This window comes from Buteo buteo, chromosome 10 (genome assembly GCF_964188355.1).
Source record: "Buteo buteo chromosome 10, bButBut1.hap1.1, whole genome shotgun sequence".
Taxonomy (NCBI): domain Eukaryota; kingdom Metazoa; phylum Chordata; class Aves; order Accipitriformes; family Accipitridae; genus Buteo; species Buteo buteo.
Window position 1 is genome coordinate 43,736,702 of NC_134180.1, and position 22,674 is coordinate 43,759,375.

The following is a 22,674-nucleotide window of genomic DNA, read 5'->3' on the forward strand; positions in this document are numbered from 1 at the left end:
CGCGGCGCCAGGCGAGACTTGCCCGGGCACCGCGAGACTGCGCGGAGGGCGGCAGGAGGAGGAGGAGGAGGAGGAGGAGGAAGGCGGGAGGCGGGAGGCGGCGGCGGCGCTGAGGCGGCGCGGGCCGGTACCGCCCCTGGCTCGGCTCGGCGGGTCCCCGGAGGGCCCGGCGCTTCCCCATGCGGGCCCTCGGCCGGGGCGGGGAGCCCGCGGGCGGCCGTAGGCGAAGGCCGAAGCCCCGGGGGGCTGCGCTGGCTCTTCGGGTTGTGTACCCTTCACAGGGATTTACGCACAGGCTGGTGCGTCTGCCTTAAGAGTATATCTGACATTTCCAGGGAAACAGCTGCTGCTTGCACTGGCAGTAAGGGCCTGCCGTCGCCTCACGGGTGCGGGGAGAGGGAGGACCTTGTGGGCCAGGCAGCTCGCCGCTCTTCCCCTGAGGTGACTGAATTTGGCGGAGGACCGTGCCTTCCTACAGACCTTGCATCCCTTATCCTTGGACCGTGACTGCTGCTACAGCACAGGCTCTGGCTGTCGGGAAGCGCTCCCACCTACCCAGGCTTAGCTCAGCCTGCCGAGGGAGAGAAGCACCGTCTCTGGTGCCGCGTATGATGAGGGAAGGACCCAGATTCTCGGTCCATTGCAAAAACCTGCTGTGATGGCTCCTACGGACTCCTCTCGTCCGAGGTGGATCCAGGAGTGCCTTGGGTTGAGGTTTAGTTACACAACTGTGTAGATGACGGCGTACGTTCTGTACGTTGTGGAGCGCCAGAGGTGCAAACAAACCACACAACGATGGAATAAATGAGATGAGCCAATTCCCCTTGTTTGCTAAGAGAACAGAAGCTGTGGGTTACTTCCCGGGTCACGAAAGGCCAAGGGATTTCACAACACAATCTCAAATCTGCACTTGCATGTCTCCCCCGGCCCTCCTTCCATGAATCCCCTTGTGAGCCAAGAAATAGGCTGCTAGTGCTGTTCTGAACAAAACGTTGCCTAGTCCCTTCACTATTCATCTATTTCCCTCTTCTGCGTGGCTGTTTCATTCACAGAGGGAAAGGGAAATAGAAGGAAAAGACCCAGTAGGATACACGACTGTGAAACAAGAAGTTAGCTGGAGAATGACGGGACCTGTACAAGTTGTCTTCCTCAAAAGCACGTGCAGGAAAAGGGAAAGGCGAGACAGCCATCCTGTCCTTACATCAGTCCTTGTAGATGCATTATCATCTTACAAAGTAACTGCGTTAGGTTCAGAGCTTCCAGATTTCCCTGCAGGAGCTCCTTCTTTAGCGCTAGTTCTGCAATTATCTACTTACTATAGTGGAATGAATCATTTTAAAAATGATGATGTGTCAAATTCCAGGTAAACTGGATTTTTTACTAATGCTTCCAGGGGAAACAACCTGCAAGTTGTCAGGAAGATTAGATCTGCTGTGATAAATGAGCCACCTTTCTGGGTCACCTCTTTCTTTACCCAATTTGCATCATCTCCTCTCCTACTAAGTGGCTAAGAAGAATTCTAGGCAGAGATGAGAACTATGAAATACGATTTCCTGTGCCTGCTGTCTTCAGAGTGACAGCACAGCTGCTTCCCGCACAGCTATTTACAATTCTAATACGGAATTTCAAATAAGTCTAGGGGGAAAAAAAAAAAAGTCACCTTCGCCCTATACTCCATTGGTCTTTCTGACAAGATTTTTCCGGCTCTTCCTCTTTTTAGAGAAGGTTAAAACCCACTTACAAACAGAATTTTAGAGGTTGACACTGTTAGCAACTCCCATGTCTCTTGTCCGTTCTCCAGTGCTGCACAAGAGGCTGTTTGCCCTGGTGCCGTGCTGGAAACGTGCAGTGCACAGCTAATCTTGTGGAGGAGAGGTACTAGCTCAGGTTTTAGCTGATGTTGGAAGCTTCACGTTGCATTCTTAATTACTGGAGGCCAGCTAAGAGGAGACAGAGGCATGAAGTCACTGTTTACCAGCTTATTATGGAGTCCCTTATTCAATCCAGAAATACAATGAATGTATTACTAATGGGAACTGCTCTGTGAAAACTGGCGTTTGTAGTGAATCCAGATGTCCTCCCGTGCTAGGACTGTACGGCGTAATTGTTATACACCTACAAATTCTCAAGAATGTTTTGGGGTTTTTTACCATCTAACAACAGAACTTGGTCTTGTTTATATTCTCCATCTTAAATTACTTAAGTTGATCTCTTCCAAGCACTAGGCAATTCAGATAAATGTAGCAGGATCAGATATTGTGGCAGAGTGGAACTGCATCTTCTACAGTTTCTGGGCTGCGAGTCTGTGGAAACTTCACTTAACAGAATTCCTCAAGTAGGATATAAATAACAGAGGAGTAATTTCTCGTGGCTGTATTCCTCCAGGAAGGATGCTGACTTTTTTAGTGTATAAATGAATAGGTCAGAAAATAGAGAGGAATAAAAAAGACTAAATTTGTACAAAACCCAAAGATAGGCAGTAAATGAAAATAATACACTGTAAGCGTGCATCTGCATTTATTCTATAAGTCTAACAGTAATATTTAAACTTATGAAGTGTACCTAAGAGAATATCAAAAGCACCCGAGTATAGAGAAATGCTCTCCGGTCGCTGTTTCCCTTACTTCCACAAGGCAAAACAAAACTAAATGAGGTCCTGGAGGACAGTGAACGGAATTTGCCAGCTCTGGAGAAATTAGCTTCTGCTTCTCCCAGGCATTCAGAATGACTGGCTTGAGAGATGCTAGAGAGCAATACATTCTTCAAAGTGACAAAGAACATTTAAGGAAATGAAACTTAACAGGAAAAAAAGTAGGTAAGAAATTTTAAGACATCATAGCCTGAATGGCTTCCGTTCAAGTGGAAGTATTAAGTCTCTTTTCAGCTGGTGCTGTCCTGAAGCACTCCAGAAATTTTTATGTCTCCTTACTAAAAAGAAAAACACGCAAGCTATTTACTCAGGTTGCTCAGGCTAATCCACGGGACTAGCTTCTGCAGAGTTCCTCTTTGTGCTTACTCAGTGAAGTGCTTCGGCAGCCAGTTGTGGGGATATCGGGGTGAGGATCCGTGCCCGTGAAAGGAGCAATAGCACCGAAGACCCGTATACTTACTTACGGGCAGGACAACCTCCTCCTTTCTCCAGAAACGGCTGCAGAAGACTACTGTGGGCTACACACTGGAGATAGAGGAAGAAATTTTGTATGACAAGGAAATAATTCCATTTTCCCCTTTGTCTCAGCTTGGCTACCCTGAATTTCATAACAGAAACTATTATAAAAAGAAAATGGACCCTTTATGATACTGCCCGAGATTTGCTGACCACCGGAGATTTTGTGACCGGGTATCCTGGCAGTGTGGCGGGCTCAGAGCAAAGCTTTGCCCATGGGATTTACGTAGACATTTTCAGAGGAAACAGATTTGTCACCACGGAGGACTAAATTCCTCTGCCCTCAATTTTAGGTTTCTACTATGTGCTGAGGCTGAAAAACGGGCTTGAGGATAACCAGTGTGTTTCTTCCGCTTAGGTCCAGCGTTGCTCTAAATTTACCTGCAGATGGCACGACAGTTGTTTCAAATTGAGCCCGAAATGTAAGAGAAGAAGGTGTCGGCGTTAGGAAAACTCCTCCACCGTGTAGGTGTCGGGACCTCGCTGGGCGGGCTGCCGGCCTCCGGCGCAAGACACGGTTCCCTGCGGATGGCTGGGGCTGCGCTCGGGGACCGAGCCGCGCTGACTCACCGCTTGGCCTGCCCGTGGGCTGCGACAGCGCTGCCGTTACCGCTACCGGCACCGGGGCGGAGGAGCGGAGCGGGTCCGGCCCGGCCCGGTCCGCCCGTCAGTCAGTCAGTCAGTCAGTCAGTCAGTCAGTCAGTCAGTCAGTCAGTCACCGGCGGGCGGGCGGTGCCGCAGCGGGAGCCCGCTCCCCTCCCTGAGGCGCGGGCGCTGCCCGGCCCCGCCCCGCCCCGCCCCAGCCAATGGGAAGGGGCGGCGGCGAGGCCCCGCCCGCGCCGGGTCCCTCGGGGCGGGGCGGCGGCGGTGCCTGTGGTGCCGGTGGCGGCGGCGGCGGCAGTGGCAGGAGCGCGGCCATGGAGCGCGGCCGGGCGCGGGGCTTCTTGCCGCCCTTCCCGCACTTCGCCACGCAGGCCATCCACGCCGGGCAGGAACCCGAGCAGTGGCGTTCGGGCGCCGTGGTACCGCCCGTCTCCCTCTCCACCACCTTCAAGCAGCAGGCCCCCGGGGAACACGCGGTGAGTGCGGTCGCCGGCGGAGCCCCCCCCTCCCTCCCAGCCGGGCTTTGTCCACACCGGCCCGGCCCCACGGGGAGGTGGAGGGCTCCGGGGTGGCTCGGGGCTCTGGGGTCAGAGCTGTCGCCTTCGGAGGTGCGGCTGGGGACACCGCGAAGGTCCCGCGGCCCGGCCCCGCGTGGCCCGGCCCCGCATGGCGCGGCCCGGGTCGGCGGGCTGCCCCGGGCGGTGCTGGCCGGCCGGGGAGGGGGGGTCTGGGGAGACGGCAGACCCTGGGAAGGGGAAGGGAGGGTGTCCCGATTTGTAGCGCTGGGAAATATTTTCCCTCGTGCTAGCTCTTGGGGGAAAAAATAAAAGCCCCAAACCCAAAACGTGTTTTTCCCGCTGGCAGAGATGGTTTGTCCCGCGGTGGGCTGGAAGGCACCTTTAGGGTGGTTTTTGGGGTGAAAACTGCATGAGGAGGGGCACCCCGCGCCCCTCGGACTCGGCGGCCTCCGCTCCGCTGCGTGCGTGGGTGCGAGGTGCAGGAACCTGCCAGCCCTGCTGAGGTTCAGGCCTCGGCCGGGAGGTTTTCATGCAGTCGGGGACTTTCTCGAAGTCCGTCTGATGACAAGGCTTTACTTTGCTGCTGGGCCCAGGCAGAATACGTTTTCTCATTTATGCAGATTGTGTAAGAGGCTCTTTCTCTTGTCCTTCCAACCCAAACGTATATATCGTAAGTATTTTGTGGATGTGTTGTGGAAAGTACTGGAAGCGTTTGCGTTGATCTGTCATGAAGTTTCTGGTGGCTACCGTGCATGTGTGAGGGAAATGGCACAAATTTGCAACTCCTAAATTAGTATTTGTTCCAAACCTGAGGTCCGGACATCACGCTGTGCTGGTTGGGCAATAGGAATTTGCCTTGTGATCTTTGATTCCACAGAAAATCACTTACACAGACTAAAATTGTGAACGCTTCTAAGTAGGTAGCTGTGTTGAAGAAGACCACAGAAGAAGGAGTCACATGCTGCTGCATTCACGTGCTGATGATAGAGTGGCCATGTTCTTGCGGGAAGCTCTGTGAGAGCGGTCTGCCAGATTCCTGAATATGATCAAGTTGTCATTAAACAGAAATCTTGAAAGTACGCAAATACCAGGATGCTTAGCCAGGTTCTCTCTGTAACCAGTGCATCTGTGCATGCATGACTATTGTTTTTTTCTCAGTATTCACATAAAAGCTGTTGCACTTGAACATGGAACTTGGACTGATTGCATGCCAGGGAAACATTTGAGCTTTCAAGAACTTTTGATGGGTACAGGTTGGCACTGGCCAATGCCCTCAAGCAGAGCATCGTGGAGATGGGACACATTCTTTCTGATAACGTAAGGATGAGTGGACTGTGTCAGCCCAAGGCCTTTTCTCCAGCAGTGACCAGAGATGGATATCTAGGAAAAAGTAGGAGAATGTGGCTAGCAGCATGATACTTCCCCCAGTGCACCCCTAGAAACCATTGTCAGGTTGGGGATGCCCAGTCGGATGTTGTGTACAGCAGCTTGATGTAGCCAGAAAACCAGCCCGCTGTTCTTGGAGGAGGTGGATGCGTAACCTCGGTGTTGAGAGTGAGGGCTTTTTAAGGAACCTGGGACTAATACTGTACAAAACTCTCTCGGTGCTCTCTTTTAAGTTATGTCTGTTTCTTGCTTTCACAACAGGGTTATGAATACAGCCGGAGTGGAAACCCTACCCGGAATTGCCTAGAGAAGGCTGTGGCAGAGCTAGATGGAGCTAAATACTGTAAGCAATTAATAGGTTCCTCAAGCAAGATGTCAGCATGTGTGTCTCGTGACTGTCTAAAGTAGGCATAACTTGGGGAGCAAGGACACGGAGCTGTCAGCAGCAGCTGTATCACAGCAAGGCTTTCACAGCTTCTGACTACTGGTGATGGGCCAGAGCTGCTTTGTGGTGTGAAAAGGGTCCAACGCTTATCGTTCAGGAAAGTCCAGCTCAATCATTGGGCTTTCTCTAGTGCTTCCTCTTGCTGCGTTTGATGTCTAATCTAAACTGAGTCTGTCCTTGTGCAGCAGCACTGAATGCAGTGGGGAGTGGGAGCCAGTCAGCAGCTGTTACCAGACTCTGTTACCAGTGTTCATCCTGGGTTCCACTCTGTGTAAAATCAGGCTGCTGCTTGTACTGATTCCACTTTATGAGTGAGATAGCATAAGCGAGAATGACCGAAGAGGTTCCTTTTAAAAGCAGCAAAGTGAGGAAAGCGAAGGCAAGTTTGACAAGGTTGTATCACACTAGAACAAAGTCCATCTGCCACTTACTCTTTTCTGTTTTAGGTTTGGCTTATGCTTCTGGCTTAGCTGCTACTTTGAATATTACTCACCTGTTAAAGGCAGGGGATACTATTATCTGCATGGATGATGTCTATGGAGGTATGTAAAGCACAGGTGTGTTTTTGATCTTCATTGTACAAGTGATTAAATGTACTTATTTGGGATTCTCACGAACTTTCTGAATTTCCCACACAGGACCTTACTTTTCTTTAAAGCCTCTTCAAGTCACCAGAACACAGAACACTCCTGTCTGATTTTGGTGTTAGAAATTCAAACACTGAAAGATCCTGTGGCACAACATGGAGGTTTAAAAAAATACAGCTAACTAGTAATATATGCTTGAGTGAGGGGAAAATAACAACTTCCTAGCCTTGCACAGACTTGTTTGCAGAGCAGGACCCTCTGCATTCCAACACAGCAGAGCTTTCCAGCTTCTGATATTTCTACTGTTTCTTTCCCAGGTTTGACCTGTTACCAACCAGCATTTTGTCTGGACTGTTTCAGACAACTATTCTGTCATCTTCCCTGAAAGCACAATTTGCATCTGTTATGCCCATGTCTTCTGAATGCTTCAGTGATGCTGCAGCCCACTATTAGGTTTTGAACTTGCATAGGGGTTTTTTTAATCCATTTTTCCAAGAAACTCCCCAGTAACAGAGTGCATCCACCTCTGCCGAAGTCCTTCAAAAGGTTGATGCCACCCAAAATTCCCTAGTAGGAAGGTCTGCCAGGATGTCCTGTGGCAATCGGTGTCCTCCGCGCCCGACTCCTGTGTTTCACTAATTGGCAGAGCTTGTTGTCTCCCTCTGTCTGCTTCAAGGCCTTGGCACAAAGATATCAAATCTGCTTTGTTTTCAAAGGAAGGTTAGAGAGGCCAGCAACAGGTAGCGCTTTCCCACGCAATAGCTGGAAAACCTTTTAGCGAGAGTAATCACCTTTCCCATTGCTAAGAGTGATTACTGTTTGCCAGTCAGTTCTCTATGCTTGTGCACATCAAATGTAAATACACACATTTGCTTTTAATGTCTTAGTTCTGTCATGCCAGATAGCTCTTCTCCAAAGTACATCTGGAGCCAAGTTGAGTGAAGACAGCAGGAATCCCCGCCGACAATCTGCTCCTTTAATTCACAGCCCTCCCACCACAGAACTTGGTAAATCAAAGTCGTTTGGCCAAAGCATATGATCAGCTCCTGACTTCAGAAAGGCTCATAGGTGAATTTTTCAAGCAAAACCAGTTCACCTCATTAAAGCCTCAGCCTGTGGTGGTTTCTGCAGAGACAAATTTGGTTGTTTCTTCCCTGAATTTTTTTCATACTTTTGTTGTAAAGAGACCAGCTTCCACACAGACAGCCTTATTCAGTAGAGTTCACACCCCATGACTTGGGACATCTGTAGATCTGCCACTGGCTGCCGTGGCCAGGATGTATTCAGCCCCTTCATTCTTCCCTCGGTTATCAGGGGCTTCTTGTCCCCTAAGTCCCTCCTTGTTTTTCTCCTAGGCTGTGCTTTTCTGGCTGTTCCTAGCCGTCTTTCCTGCTCGCGTTCCTGCACGCTGCAGCCTGGTCCTTTGTGAGCCACTTCCTCACCGTTGCCTGTGCTGACTGCTTTTTGCTGTGCGGGGTTTAATCCTCCACCACGCTTGCCCTGTGCAGCCTTTCGTGCTTCAGCCCTGTAGCTGAAGTGACTCAACCTTTGAGTCGCTGGCTACTGAGTGCTGGCATGTGTCCCTGCTCCCTCAAGGGTACACTAGCTTTGGTAAGCTTTTAGTGCATTTTTTGTAAAAAGCCTGGTTGGATAGGAGTGCGGTACTGCGCTTGCTAACTCAAATGAGTCTGCAGTATTCAAGGTTGTCAGAAAAGCAGTAAAAGAAATTGAAAAGCTCTTGGGCAGTGCTGGAAAGCATATTGCCTGGGATGTGTTTAAGAGGTGCTGGGTTTTGGGAGGTGCGAGGAGGAGCTGTAGGTAGTTGGCATCTCTGAATTCTGAGCCATGGCTGTAACTTCTTAAAAGGGCTACTTTCAGTGTAACCTCTAATTTTCATCTAAGGATTTTTTGTAGTGTGCTATTATTAAAAGTATGTAAGACTACTGTAAAGCAACTTTTCTGTGGTTTGTATTTGTAGAGTTGACAGCCTATGTGAAAATTTCCCATGGTTGAATAAGCTTCTTGCAGCACAAGAGAGAATTTAATATATAGCTTATTGTAGAAATAAAAGTGTTTCCTTAAAAAAAAATAAAACATTCAGACATAGTGTTCAGCACACAGAATCACAGCCTGCATGTACTATGACTTTAGGGCTAGATTGCAAACTGCTGTTCTGCGTAAGTGAGTAAATGTTGAATAACCTTGGCAGGAAGACCTAATGAATTAATTTTTAATCCAGGCAGTGTTGCCAGATAGTCAGTATGTTGCACATCTGGTGATCAACTGGTTGCTTCTGGTTGCTTCTTTTAATCTTTCCAATTAAAGGCTTCAAAGACAGAAATGAAGGAAATAATCACTTTTTTTATTTTCCTCACTACATGTTTATTTAATGGAATGATAAGAAACACAGTAGCTGGAGTCTTTGCCTTGATTTTTCTTCTCCCATGTTCCCAATTAAGCTTATTAAATAGAAAAAAAAGTTTTAAAATATGTGATGGAAAAAAAGTTATTAAAAGTTGGGTGGGGGAAAAAGGATATAAAACTGGAACTGCTAGCTTGTGCATGGCAAAGGGCTGGAGGAAAAGTTAGAAGCAGGCAAACTAAAACGGGTCTGTTTAATTTTCTGATTAACCACCCCCTTCCCGAGCAGCTATTAATTGAGAGTACTTCATAAGTCGCTCTGAATCCATTTTCCTATTATTACTTTTCCATGATGTTTAAAACTACGGCGAAGTTTAAACTTTTTAGAAATAAAAAAGTACCAATGTGTTTATGGTGTACAGCGTAAAACTCTACCCTCCTGACTTTCCATGGATTCATACAAGAGACTGGAGATCAGTGAAGAAAAGTTGAGGAAGATGTTTCATTTTGTGTCTCTGATTTTTTGTTTAGTTTGGTTTTGTTTGGATTTTTTTAGGCACAAACAGATACTTCAGGAAAGTAGCCATGAAAATGGGTTTGAATGTATCTTTTGTTGACTGCACAAAAATTGAATGCCTGGAAGCTGCAATTACACCAGAGACCAAGGTAGGAGAGAGCGAAATCGCTGAACTTACTTAATGTCGTTAATTAATTTTATTCTTGCTCTTGTTGTATTGGGTGTATGTGATGAGCAGAAGGGTCTGCAGAGGTGGCCTCTGAAGTGACAGGTTGGGGCACAGCTGGCTGCAACACGTCCCCACTGCAGGCCACTTGGTGATGTTTGTGGTGCTTCACTGAAAACATTTTAAGAAGGGCATAAAACACCAGAGAGAGAGAGGAGGATGGAAAAGGTAAGAAACAGCAGAGGGAACACCAAGGTTGGAGGAGGTGCTGCGTGGCACTGGAACAGGTAATCCCCTGCTCTAGTGGAAGATAATTCAGCTGGAAAAGGCTTACAAACTTTTGGGTGTAAAGACTTTCTTCTGCCTATGTCAGGCTGCCTTCAGATGTGATGCACTTCAGTTTTCAAAAGCCTTGATGATCTTCCCATGCATCAGTTGTTTTTGTGGAGAATATTACCTCTCCCAAGAAACCTTGTCTTTCTTCAGTAGGGATGCTTTCTTATTTCCACTCTGCAAACCTGCACAGGAAGCTGACACTCAACAAGTTAACATTTAAAAGCACTTATGACTTACACATGTATCATCACCAGCACTGTAAAATCTCTAAACTGATGTTTTGTGTTGTTGAATTACTGCAGCTCGTTTGGATTGAAACACCCACAAATCCCACATTGAAGGTCATTGACATTCAGGCCTGTGCAGATGTAGTACATAAGCATAAAGATGTTCTTCTAGTAGTAGACAACACCTTTATGTCTGCGTATTTCCAGGTAAGTACTTTGTTTGTTTACAATTGCCCTGTTATTTCAGTGTATTCGAAGATACGTTTTTAAAATGGAAGCACCACCAAGGAACTGTAGTTTTGATCTATGCATTGTAAAATTACCTGTTCTGTTTGTAAATACAACCCATGTACTGCTGCTTTTTACATTAGTAAAGATGGTATGCAAAGTATTTTATAGCTAGCCATGTACCAGTATGATAGCAGCAAAAGCAATATAGCTCAGCAGTCAAGTAAACGCACCACATCAAGACAGTCAGGTAAGCTATTGGGAGAATGGCTTCTCTGCCATTCAAAAAATCACATTTTGTAGTTCTCACTGATGGAAATCATAACAGGCCTGTGTCCTGTTTTCTAACTTTGGCCTTTTTATACCAGTTCTTCTGTATATGCTGTTTATGATCTGTTCTGAACCACCTGATATTGTAAAAAAGGTAGTGGAAGAAAAAGTTAAAACAAGCAAACTTTGTTAAAGCTTTCTTTGAGACATTCAAGTTACCTTTTTCTTCAATATTTTGGTGCATGTGTGGCTTAGAAGTTTGTAATTTTGATCTCAAACAACTGGCATAACTTTTCTGCTTTTATAACTAGAATACATGAAGTGAAGACAATTTCTTAAGTTCTAAAAATGCTTCAGAATAATAAATGTCAAAGTCTTGTTCATCTTAACAAGGGCTACAAATAACTCATGTATATTTCTCAGGAGACCAAGCCAATCGCTTCTATTTTAGGTCTAAAGTAAAACTTTTTTATGAGTGCCAAAGGCAAGGTGTCTTTGTTAAGGGTACTGAGAGCTTTATAGATTAAGAGTTTTACAGAAGGTGTTAATACTTAGCTAAAGCAGCACTTGGTTTTCTCTTGTACATACCAAAGCCTTGGTGATTTCCCCCCCACAATGTGTATTACTTCAGAAAGTCATGTGTGAAAGAAGAAAAGTGAGCATCTGGATATATGAGCTAGTTAATGTATCCTTTATTGGCCTGGTGCTAAGGGAAAGTCAGTTGTAATGATTAATTCTAGTAAGCATAATAGGTAATGTCTTTAAACCCCTCCAGACTGCTGCTGATACACTGTACTAAGAAGATCATAATTTTAGAGTGATTTATGTAGCTATATTGAATGTAAATGGCACTGGTGCTTATGCTACCGTTCTCCTGGCTGCGCATTGGGAAGGTACATTATCCACGTTTCTTGAATAGATGTCCGCGTTTAATCTGACAGCAGCAGTCTTTTATTCTAAATCTGCTTCTTTTGTTACCTTTTAACACATTGATACTCTTCAGTCTTTATAAAATGTTTATATTATGAGCAAAGTCCTTTACTTAGTAACCGATTTAAAAAAAAAGTTGATGAGCAAGAAGTAATGAACAATATCTCAGTTTGCCTCACCTTAAAAAGGCTTCTGGGAAGAAAGCTGGGAGGTTAGGGAAGAGAGACCTGGCAAACAAAACCCTTTGCACTTTCTTCAGGTTTTCAGTTGTTCTTTCGGTGCAGTATCACCAATACTGATATTTAGAAAACAGTGCAATTTTTTTTGCTTTGCAGGCTATGTTGAGGTCTTCATTTTCCAAGGAAATATGCTTCAGAGTAAATACCATTACTTATCCTGCCTCATCTGTAACCAATATAACTATTTTTTTCACAAATATGAACAGGCTGTTTGTTAGATGTATTCAATCAATCCTCTCCCTGAAGCCAGTGGGAATTATTTATTGTGGGTTCTTTTTATTGTGCTTATCTTGAAGTCAGAGTGCTTTCCTGTACTATTGTTTTTGTCACATATTCTGTCTATCTTAATTCTCAGGTTTTTGTTTAGGGTGTTTTGTGTTAAGTTTGGGGATTTTGGGGGGGTTTTTTGGTTGGTGGTTTTTTGTTTTTTTTTTTTTAGTTTCTCCACCTATTGTTATTTTCTGTGTTGGATCACAGCATTTCTTGATAGCTTGAAATGAATCGAAGTGCACACAAGCTTTAATTGGACCTATTATTTTAATTTCATTTCAGCGTCCTTTATCTCTGGGGGCTGATATTTGTATGTATTCTGCAACCAAATACATGAACGGTAAGTATGCGAGTTCAGCACAACTCGGGCTGGCTATTTAAAAGTCATTCTGGCTGCAGGCAGTTCACAAAAGCCAGTGTGCCAGTAATTCTTAGATGGACCATTAGAGGAGATGGACCATTGAATAGATCGTTAGTCGTCATAGCTCCTAAACTACCCGTGGGAGAAGGAATATTGACCTGACTTCGGGTAATAGACCTAGAGGTGTTTATAGCCATGTTGGCTTTAATTTGACTACAACAAAGCAAGTGGCTTCAGCAGAAGATAGCTGCCAGAAATTATATTAAGGTTCAAAGGAGGTTTCATACGGCTGCGTTGGACCCTGTCCAAAAGTACGTTCATTGTGTTGTTTCCCAAACAGCCCAGACTTGGAGCTAACGTTACTGTACCTGTGCTGTAGCCACACATCCTTGGTGGCGTGGATAGAAGTGGAAGTTTTCTGGCTGGTGTTCGCTGTCACTAAGACAGCAGCCTGGTGCTGCTCCACAGGACACACCTGATTCTGTACGATGTCCTGCTTTCTGGCAGTTAGCAGCGGTTGGGCTTGGGAATTGTCTGGGAGCATGCGTGCAGCACACGGCAGAGCACACTGCTGACCAGAGCTCTGAAAAAAGCTGAAATCTGCCTTGTGATTCATGTGCTGCACAGGAAGGACGGCTGTAGCAATGAGAAGGAACCCAGTGTCTCGCAAAAATGGGACTGTATTAGCACCAAGACTGAGAAAATGGAGGTTTGTGGCCGAACCCTGGAGCAGATGGATTGGCTGATTCTGTTCTTGTCTTCTCCTTGCATTTTTAGGGCATAGTGATGTTGTAATGGGACTTGTTTCGGTAAACTGTGATGATCTCTACGAAAGGCTCAAATTCTTACAAAACTGTAAGTTGTCAATATAAGAAATACCTTGAAATGAATTGTATTCAAATATACCAGCTCGTAATGAGAAACATGTTGCATGCACACAAGTATGAAATCTATCTAGAGATGTAGCTCAGGCATTTAAATGTGCAGAAGTGTAAATGACTGGAGACAAAGTGGTAACACAGATCTAAGAAATCTGAATTCTCTTCCGTGCCTTTCACTGGTACATAGGGTGGCCTTATGCAAACATGATAGCTTTTGGTATGCCTCTGTGGCTTCTCTCTCATGTAAAGTTAATCCCACTGGTCTCCACATCCTAACTGCTTCTAGAAAAGTGCAGAGAGCAGTGTGGGTTGTTCAACATTTGTTTGTTCACCAGGGGCTGGTGAGTGGGGTGAGTTGTCTGGTGGCAGGGGCTTGAATGCAGGCAGCGCTCTTCGCTGCAGGACTGTAATTCCCCTCTATCCCTGCTTTCCCCCGAGAAGTGTGTGCCCCGCTGCTCCCGAGAGAGGACTGAGCTGTGGAGCCTCTCTCTGTTGCCCTTCCCAGAGCCATGCGCTGGTGTGGCGCGGAGAGCTCTGCCGTTGCTCTGTGCATCATGTGCAGAAGCAGGAGATGGGGCATGTCCCGAAAGCGTCAGATGCAGAGCGGCTGCGGTCTGTCTCCCATGTGCAGCACCTGCAGTTACGTGGAGCATGACTGCTTACAAAGTCTCTCTTTAGGTTATAGTTAAGACCACAGCAGAAAGAGCACCATCGTATATGAAGAGGCATACAAACATTTAAGTTATAGAATCATAGAACGGTTTGGGTTGGAAGGGACCTTAAAGATCATCTCGTTCCAACCCCCCTGCCATGGGCAGGGACATCTTTCACTAGACCAGGTTGCCCAAAGCCCCATCCAGCCTGGCCTTGGACACTTCCAGGGATGGGGCATCCACAGCCTCTCTGGGCAACCTGTTCCAGTGCCTCACCACCCTCACAGTCAAGAATTTCTTCCTTACATCTAATCTAAATCTACCCTCTTTTCAGTTTAAAGCCATTACCCCTTGTCCTATCCTAAATTATGCCTTTATTTAATTTCATCTAACTCATGTCAAGTACATCTGGGGTTTTTTTTAATTCATTCACACATCAGAGGATCTGCCTAACGCAGAATTTCCCTATATAGGTTGATTTTAACAATTTTACTGCCTCTTAACTGTAACGAATAAATTTCTGTACAGTGTTCTGTCTGCGCTCTGTCTACAACAGAAGGAGTAAAGTTATGCTATGTCTAAGAAATTTAATCCTTGAGTCTTCAGCTTGTTAGTTCAGCTCATTAACTGGCTTCCCATGTGTGTGAGATGAGGAAGACAGATTGCATCAGATGTCTTTCCACTTGTCTTGTAACTTTCGACGTTTTGGAAATCAGGACTGTATTTAGTTTTGCTAAAAAAAACCCAAGCCCTTTGTTTTATGTGGAATATTGTTTCAATTTCTGTAGCTCTTGGAGCTGTTCCATCTCCCTTTGACTGTTACCTGTGCAATCGTGGTTTGAAGACACTGCAAGTCCGGATGAAACAACATTTCCACAACGCATTAGCTGTTGCTCGATTTCTTGAGTCAGATTCCCGGGTGGAGAAAGTAATTTTCCCAGGTAGGTTGGCAAGAGTTCAGAGCGGGTGACATCTTAGAGTGATGGATTTGAGTACTGTAATACTACGTGTCGTTTGTGCACCCTTCACATTTGGTGACTCTGGGTTAGGTGTCCACCTTGGCAATAGGCTGTTTCTACATAGCTGAGGGTGAACTGCTTTACCCTTTGAAGTGATGGTAATTAACTTAAAGTAACTTCTACAAATTTCAGGCTTGCCTTCACACCCTCAGCATGAGTTGATCAAGCGGCAGTGCACTGGCTGTCCTGGGATGATAACCTTTTACATTAAAGGAAATCTCAAACATGCTGCTACCTTTCTCAAGAATTTAAAGGTAAATGACTGTAAATACACACTGCCTTAAAGGGACTTGAGACTGTCCTTCTGAGGATGATAATGGAAGGAATATTTTTTTTCTTGGGGTGGGGAGTCTTTCTCTGTACTTGCAAAGCTCCTAAAGTCATTTGGGTGTAACCATCTCTAAATAATAGATTATTTGTAAATGGGAGGCTAATGAGAGGGAAGAAAAGGATGCCTCAGCTCATTTGAAGTATTTGTTTACACAGTAGGGTGTAGTATATCCAGGTTAGCCCAGGCATTGCTTCTAATAAAGGACCTGCATACCAGTCTTTTGCAAAAATACCTGTAGGATTTGAAAGCAGAGAAGCTGTGGCTGGTGTAATACTGTTGTAATATTTCAAAGTACTCATCAGGAGAAAAACCCATTGAGAAATGACATGAATCATGAAGCAAAGAGGGAGTCCCTCATAGTTGTTTGGGTTTTTTACCTAAACCATAGGCTTTTGCTCTTGTCTTTGCAATGTATTAATTCTGCCTGTGCTCTTTAATGTGTTTGCTAGTCTTGATCTCTGGTTAATTTGCATCCTGCTCTTGTGTCTTTGCTGTTTTGCTCTTGGAAAAACAAATCAATAATAATTGACAAAGGTAAATTAGAACTTCCTTCTCCTCCCTATCTTTCTCACTTGCCAGCTAATGTCATCAGCTGAAAATTAATTTACTAAAAATACAATTTTCCCACAAAATATCCTTTTACATGAGAGTGAGCATTTAATCCTGGCACAGGAGATCTACCAGCTTTGACAAAAAGTATCAGGGAATACATTCCAGGAGAAGTAGTCGCTTATGAGTATATTCACTTCAGCCCTTTGACTTGGGTAACCATCAGTTTGTCACTAGGTTGGTACAAATGTAAAGCCATTTCCTTAAACCAGGCTGAGAAGAGGATTATTTTGTTGATAAGTTTAGTTGCATTTTGGGTTTTTTTTAAAGGGAAAAAAGTGAATATGAGCAACCAGGGCTTTAGAGAAATGTTGAGGGCAGTAAGTGCATTCACAGCAGACAAATTGTGAATCTGTGTTTGACTGCAGCTGGCTCTCTAGAGAGCCTTTTTGTCATCCACGAATACCTGTCCATAATTCAAAGATCAGTGCTAAAAAAACCCTTACCTAACAGTAAGCATTTCACAAACACTAGTCCTGTTAAGCACTGAGAAATTTAGGCTGGTTTTCAAAATACTAAACTAACCATCAGACTCAAGGAATGAGGGGAAAAATCTGTTCAGCCTTATGGGAAGAATCTTAAATGTTTGGGTTTTTTCCCCATCAAGTCTGCCATTTACCAGCCTGAAAAGTGTAGGTGTTAAATGCGAACAGTGATGAGTGAGTGATGCTGAAAGAAGAGTAAGGGTAGGATATGATCACTTAAACCTTAACTGAAATTTTTGAGATCCGAGTCTTACTTTGTTCAGGCAGCCTGCTCTATCCTTCCTCTGAACAGAATGAAAACCGTGGTGGTGCCCAGGCAGAGCCTGCTCCCTCGTGTTGTGCATTTCCCTTCTGCCTGCCTCCATTGCTGCCCATGCATTGCATTGTAGGAACTACTCCTGAGTTATATTTGCTCAACATGGGCATATTTTAATTTCAATTTTTGCATCAGTGTCCCCTTTAGGGCCTTTTTAGGACAAGTCTATTCTAAATCTTAATAGCTCTTAACCTGCTAAATGTACACTTTTTTTCCCCTAGTTACAGCTAATACCTTTCATAATATAAAAATTATTACAGAAAAAATTGGAAAAAAACCCCTAAACAAACCACTAAACGTTCCTTTTTCCTTAACCATCTCTTTCTAGGCATTCATAACCTTACCCTTCTTATGGTAACTTCTGTTTAATTTTTCCCATAGGTTTTTACGCTGGCTGAGAGTCTGGGCGGATATGAAAGCCTAGCAGAGCATCCGTAAGTCATTCGTCATCTTAAGTCTAAAAAAGCCGCAGAGTAACAAAAAATTCTTATGGGAGTTCTAAAATTTTCTAGTACACAAAGTCTGGATATTTTGCATGTAACTGAGATTCAAGGACAGTATGTTGTATAGCACAAAAACCAGCAGCTACTCCAGAAGTGACAGTGACTTTTGTGAATATAAGAATGCAATGATGAAAGCATTTCCACGCTTCCTTGTTTGAACTGGGAGACTGAGACACAATTTGTTGCTATGATAACAAATCCAAGAAATCAGTGTGTGTTTGAATAAGTCGTATTGAGCAGATTTGGTCACACTGAGGAAAGAGGTCTGTTGTTCTGCCTGCTTACACAAGAGGGCACATTCAGTATGCTACACCGAACTGCATCTGTCTCCATGTCAGGTACATGTTGTGGGGATTTTAGTAATACTTAGTTGCTCCTGTCTAGGTTAAAAGGCTAACAACAGGATTTTTATGGAATTAAATTATTTTACTTAAATCCAATTTGCTTTTCAAAAAGACATATGGAAAGGTATGGCTAAATGTATATGCTAAATCATTTCAGTTACTCATTTTAGAATAACAGCAAATCTTAAAACACTGAAGCAGTTGAAAGGTGATTGCAAATTGGTCGATATCAGTGACTGAGCATATGGGGGAAATAGCTTCTCACCTATATCCTCCGTAGCTGGAGAGAATAAACTCTTCAGTGTAAGTGGGTACAGTTTGACAAGTGATCTGAGAAACCAGAAGTTAAAAAAAAAAATTAAAAATCAGGAGATTTTATACTGGAGACTGTATACTATAGTTGTTTCTCCACATGCTTAAAGCAGAGCTTTTGGATACTCTTTTTTAGAAAAAAAATTAAAAATATCTGGAAGGAAGAGGAATAGCATTTTCTCCTTTTTCAGTTCCAGATTGTTAAGTATCCTCTTCTTATTCCTCATTTGTAGCTTCGAAATGCTGTACTGAAACGTTGGGAGATACAAGTCACTGACTTGTCTGCAGTTTGCATAATTTACAGTAACTGATGATAGGATCTCTTTCCATCTGTGGGTTAACCAGCAGGTGGTACACAAAAGGTGTAAAATCTTCATAGAATTTCAGGGGATACTGATGGGAAACGAATTTGTTTGGTCTTTACAGATAAAAGTAAAAACTTCTTAGAAAAAAGGCTATTTTTTTTCCTACAGGGCCATCATGACTCACTCTTCAGTGCCTAAAGAAGATAGGGAAGCTCTTGGAATCAGTGATACATTAATTCGCCTGTCAGTTGGTTTGGAAGATGAAGAAGATTTACTGGAAGACCTAGATCAAGCTCTGAAAGCTGCGGTAAGTGGGTTGTTACCTTAGTGCTGTCACTCTAAAAATAATTTCCCTTCTAGTCCTCTGCCTTTCTCACTAAACTGTCTCGTGGTAATTCTTACCTCACTTAATTTTTAAACTACTCATAAATGTACCTTGCAGAGTGTGTGTACAGTTTTAAAGCTTTCATTTTTAGGTTTTTCTGTGCAGCAAGGTTTACAATCCTTGTCAGTCACGATTTGAATTGACATAGATTCAGATACAGCAGACGGGATGTCCCTGGCTTCTGAGTGATGGGCATAGCTGCTAAAGCCGGGCTGAGGGGAGACTGTCATACAGGCATCGAAGTGCTTAGTGTGTGCTTCAGATTTTTTATGTCATAGTTTTAGAGAGGGTTGAAATATATTAAAGAGCTTCAAGAAAAGAGCTTCTCCCAGAAAGTAAGTCCAATATTTGAGTAACGCTATTTTGTTTATAAGTACTACTTCTACTCTTCTACCCAAAGTTCTGTATTTCAGAAAATAGGTTAAAATTGTTATTTACATGTGGTAATTAATGTGATGCCATGTAGTGACTTTTCTTCTCAAGGCAGGTCACCTAAAATTCATGAGGTATAGATATGTTTGTGTATGAGTATACGCACACGCATGTGTGCAGGGGAGAGGCTGGTTAAATGGGTACTGTCTTTTGGTTCTACGCAGATTTGTGCTGTGCTTTAGATCGGCTAATGCTGTGACTGAAAGAATGATGAGGGTTTTTGCAAGCTTTTTTTTTAATCACTTTTTTTTTTTGTGCTGGAAAGGATTAGTCATAGCTGAAAAATATAAAGTATGGGCACTTGACTTTGAACCGGTACATCAGTCTGATTGATCCCCTTTGGCAGCTGCAGACTTGCAGTTTGATGTACCAGTATTTCATTGCAGAATGTGCCATGTCGTACTGTACTCTATATTTATCATGCTGTGACTTATCAAGGGCATTGCCAATGTCTTTCATTTCTGCAATTGCAGATAACTTATTAGGTGAGTTTCCCAGATGATCCTAGGAAGCAGATCGTGTCGTGTGAAAGGTCCTTTCTTTTTTCCAGGAGGAGGTCCCTGACCTTCGGGTATGCAGGAGAATTCCTCTTGATGTGAAATCTCATGGCAGCTTTAGATCTGAATGTGTGAGCAAAGCATGTGAACCAGATGCCTTAAGGCTACCCAGGCACTCTGCCTCAACTCTCATTTTGTCTGTTCTCCAGAGCTTTAATGAAAGACTAAAATCCTTCCAACCTTCATAAGCATAATTATGTGTTGGGGAGAGGAAGGAGAATTTCCTCCCGATCCTGGTGGGCAACAAACAGAGCCCAGAGGTATTGCTGCCAGGGGATAGTGCCAGCCAGTCCTTGCAAATGCTGTTGGCGATCTCAGGATATCCATTGCTCAAGGATGTGTACTTGTCGTGGTTTAACCCCGGCTGGCAACTAAGCACCACGCAGCCGCTCACTCACCTCCCTCACAGTGGGGTGGGGGAGAGAATCAGAAGGGTAAAAGTGAGAAAAACTCATGGGAGTAAACACTACTTAGCAACAACTGAAAACATCAGTGTGTTATCAACATTCTTCTCATACTGAACCCAAAACATAACACTACACCAGCTACTAGGAAGCAAATTAACTCTATCCCAGCCAAAACCAGGACAGTACTAGATCTTTGGTTCTTGTTGCAAGCTTAGTTTTTGTTCTCAGGAACTGCCAACTACTGTCACACAATCCCATCCATAAAATTTGTTATTCTGTCTTTACAACTTTAGATTGTGTTCCCAAGTATCCTGTTTGCCTGATACTGAACTTTACTCCTGGAAAGTCAAAAACTTTGATTTACAAAATCTAAATGTACTCTAGTCTGTTTGTATCCACTTGATCCCAAGTTGCTCCCACACAGGCAAATGTAGGTATTGGGCATGTTGCCACCAGGCAGTGAAAACATTTCATCCAGGCAGCACGCTCTCTGCCACGCCGTGGGGTGGGCAAGGAGGTCAAAGAGAAGGAGACAAACCAAGGACTGCAGCAAGGCACACGCTTAAGAGGGGCTTCAGCAAGTATGGGAATAAAGTTTAATAAATAACCACACTAAAAAAGCATGTGTTTCCTTCTTCCTTTCTGCCAGCTTGTATTTTTGTACTGTAGGAGCACCATAACTCTTGGTAGTTTCTCTGTTTGTTTTCTTTGAGTGGGAATTCTGCAGATTTGGTGACTCCTCAGGAGTCCTTGTAGTGCCGAGGGCAGAGTTCACAGTCTTTGGTGGACTTTCAGTCAGCTCCAAGTCAACGTCTGAGGCAGAGCTAGGTGCAGCAGTGCCTTTTTCTCCTCTGCACCCCTGCAGGCACCTGCATACCCCCAAAATAATTTTTTTAAAAAATAAAGGTGTTTGAAATAGAATTTTGTCTGTGTGAGAGAAAATGGTGGTATTGGTGGGCAAGTATAAATTTGAGTCCTGGAGCAACTGCAGATGTATAGTAGTTTGATGTACTGTACAGACAGGAAATTTTTTGTCCCTCTTATTTTTCGGTCTTTTTTTTTTTTTTTTTGCGGTTTTTTTTTGGTTGGTGATCGGGAATATTAGCAACAGTAACTGCCTGTATTTCTGTATGCCAGCACAGAGCATGACCATAATCTAATGCTAAAATGTATCTTATGAAAAGAAAAAAAAAAGTGCATGGTTGATATAGGTGCATAGCATAATTCTCTCTGGTTTTCCTTCTCATTGCAGTTTGAAGACCATAAGGCTTGATGTTTAAAACTGGAACTTGAAATTGAATGTTGAAATGGCTAAAGAAGATGACACAGAAAGCCAAGTTGCTAATGATTTTCCTTTGATTTGCCTCTGAGAATTTAAATCTGTTCAATCCAATGCTGGATTCCCAGGGAGTTCTTACTTTGTGCCATTACATTTATTCTGCTGATGTTTGGCTGTACGTGGACCGTGCACTATGGCACACAGCCTGCGCTCTCCTGTGGGTCTGTTTCTGTTGTATTGTAATCCTTTGGCTTTGGAATTTATGGAGTCAGTAAGTTGTGTTTGAGAGCAGCTGTGATGCACACTCAGGAATATTATCCCGGTTCTCTCAGTGGAGGTTGGTGTTTCTCATTTGTCCTGCTAAGGGTGCAAGGGTGTTAGGTCAAAAGGGTTGGTTTCTTTTACTGCTCCTCAGGATGCACAACTGATTTTTCTCATATCTTTTAATCCAACAGTTCAATGTAAAAACTGTTGATTTAACTTAGATTTTTTTTTTTTCTTAAATTAGGTTGGAAATTTGGTTAAATGCTTGCTTTTTCACCTGTTGATATTTTATGGACTATTGAAAATGAAGTGAAATCCAATACCTGGTAAACAATAGTAACTTTCTAAAGAGGATTCTTTCCCTTTTTAAAAAAAATCATGTAATGTTAATGATGGTAATGATTTGGTTTGTATTTGGAATGGGAATAATTTTAATTAAAACATGCTTTGAATTTCCCTGATGTATTACTTGTTTTGACATTTGTGTATACTACTTACATTCAAAATCAGATGATGAAATGACCCTGGATTTGTTTAAATTTTCCTATGGGAAAACGATGTCACTGATGTTTTTACTTTTGTCAAGAAAAAAAGATATAAATTCTAATGTATAACAACTTATCCTGCGAATTGCAATGCTCAGGCGAGGAATATTCAGGTGCTCCGGGGTGCTGCTTGCTTGGTGCGTGTGGTGGGCTGCTGCCTGAAGTGCCCAGCAAGGCGTCAGCTCTGAACAGACCTCAGCCCTCCTGCCCGTTTCCCCACGGCTTCCCTAAATACCTGTGCTGAAGAACCACAAAAGAGGCACAAGTACTACAGGTGTTTGTTACAAGACTGACTACACAGATCTTTCTCGGTAAAAACATCTAGCTTTCCCAAACCAAATTAAAATTATACTTTCTGGGGGTGTCTTCTTTGTTTTGTTTCTTTCTCAGGTTGAGAGCTGACACGAAATGCGAGTTTGGAGACTTTCACTCGCCAG

The 22,674-nt window shown here is 43.9% G+C and overlaps 1 protein-coding gene across 1 annotated transcript; it reads left to right on the forward strand.

Annotated features, from left to right (window-relative positions):
- The first annotated feature begins 4,027 nt into the window (after positions 1–4,027).
- CTH (cystathionine gamma-lyase) lies at positions 4,028–22,595 on the forward strand. Its single transcript, XM_075037373.1, has 12 exons — positions 4,028–4,245; positions 5,935–6,016; positions 6,565–6,660; positions 9,623–9,732; positions 10,388–10,519; positions 12,532–12,589; positions 13,388–13,465; positions 14,933–15,085; positions 15,296–15,417; positions 17,286–17,338; positions 18,537–18,675; positions 21,402–22,595. Exons 1-12 carry the CDS (start codon positions 4,084–4,086, stop codon positions 21,420–21,422), a joined length of 1,206 nt encoding a protein of 401 aa, XP_074893474.1. The 5' UTR covers positions 4,028–4,083; the 3' UTR covers positions 21,423–22,595.
- Positions 22,596–22,674: the final 79 nt, after the last annotated feature.